The sequence below is a fragment of the Dipodomys ordii genome, unplaced genomic scaffold (assembly GCF_000151885.1).
Source record: "Dipodomys ordii isolate 6190 unplaced genomic scaffold, Dord_2.0 Scaffold188, whole genome shotgun sequence".
NCBI lineage: Eukaryota > Metazoa > Chordata > Mammalia > Rodentia > Heteromyidae > Dipodomys > Dipodomys ordii.
Window position 1 is genome coordinate 1145406 of NW_012267404.1, and position 1167 is coordinate 1146572.

Below are 1167 nucleotides of genomic sequence, written 5' to 3' on the forward strand. Positions count from 1 at the left end.
GGGTCTGCGCCAGGCCGATCTGCGGGGAGAAGGTGCCTCCGAAGACTGGGTTGACGTGGTGCGGGAAGTTCTGGAAGAGCATGGTCCCGTTGACGGGGGTGATCCCCTGGAAGAAGCTGTCCTCCACCGCGTTCGTCGTGCCCGTGGACCAGGTGCTGCCGAAGGACGGAGACAGCGACGCGCCCGGGGCCGCGGGCTCCTGGGGTGGCGGCGGCTGTTGAGGGGGCTGATGGAAACTCAAGCCCGGCAGGAGCGGCGACTCCATCTGCATCTTGTCCGGGCCGTTGGGAGCCGGTGGGGCCGCGGCGGGGCTCAGGACCGGCACTGCGCTACTGTCCTCCGGCTTGGGGGTCTCTGAGGAGAGGGGCGTGGACGGGGCTTCGGCTGCGCTGGGCTCGGGCTGGGGCTGCTGCTGCTGCCGCTGCTGTTGCTGGGGCTGGGTTTTGCTTTTGTCCATCAGTAAATCATCCTGCATGGTTTGCGCAGCTGAAACGGGAAGAAAAGAGAGAGAGAAAGAGAGAGAGAGAGAAAGAGAAGCGTTGTTGTCAGTGTGATCATTAATGGCCCTCACTGAGCGGGCGGGTGTTTCACTTGCGAAAATCCAGAGCCACCGCCACTAGCCAATTGCAATGCAAATCCATAATCTCCCATTAGAAGAACAGGTCCGGCCGGGGGAGAGGAAGGAGGGGGCTCGGGCCAGGTCTCTAAAAATACAGTGAGAGCGTCTTCACCCTTTCTGACGTCTCGGTGCCTTCCTCTGTATGAGTGAGAGGGGTGCTTATAAGATAGAAAGACAGCAATTTTCGCCACGTCTCTTTTCCTTCACCGGAACTCAGCGCGGCCACCCTGCAATGAGAAACTGATTCTGGTTCCTGTTTTTTCCCAAGCACCACCCTCCCCCAGTTATTTGCATACGTCAATAAATACTGCTGCGTCCTTCAGCAAGGTTAAAAAGACACCGTTCACGACCCTTCCTTCCCCTTCCCCAGCTCAGGCACTTAAAAGAAAGAAAGAAGAGAAAAACAAGCCGCCGACGTGTCCCTCCTGATTAGCAAACCGCGTTCTTGCCTAGGATAATTGTTTCATTTAGCTGCAGCGAACCACGAGGGAGGAAATCTTTGGCATTTGTTGGGAGGACTCAGCTGCACAATCATCCTCTGGCCTCTC

General features: G+C 57.5%; 1 protein-coding gene across 1 annotated transcript in view; it reads right to left on the reverse strand.

The window, feature by feature from the left end:
* Cpeb3 (cytoplasmic polyadenylation element binding protein 3) overlaps positions 1 to 715 on the reverse strand; it is a 156896-nt gene extending 156181 nt beyond the window's left edge. The window contains exon 1 of the mRNA XM_013034321.1: positions 11 to 715. Coding sequence (XP_012889775.1) covers positions 11 to 475 — 465 coding nt within the window. The 5' untranslated portion in view covers positions 476 to 715. The remainder of the gene's footprint in view (positions 1 to 10) is intronic.
* Positions 716 to 1167: the final 452 nt, after the last annotated feature.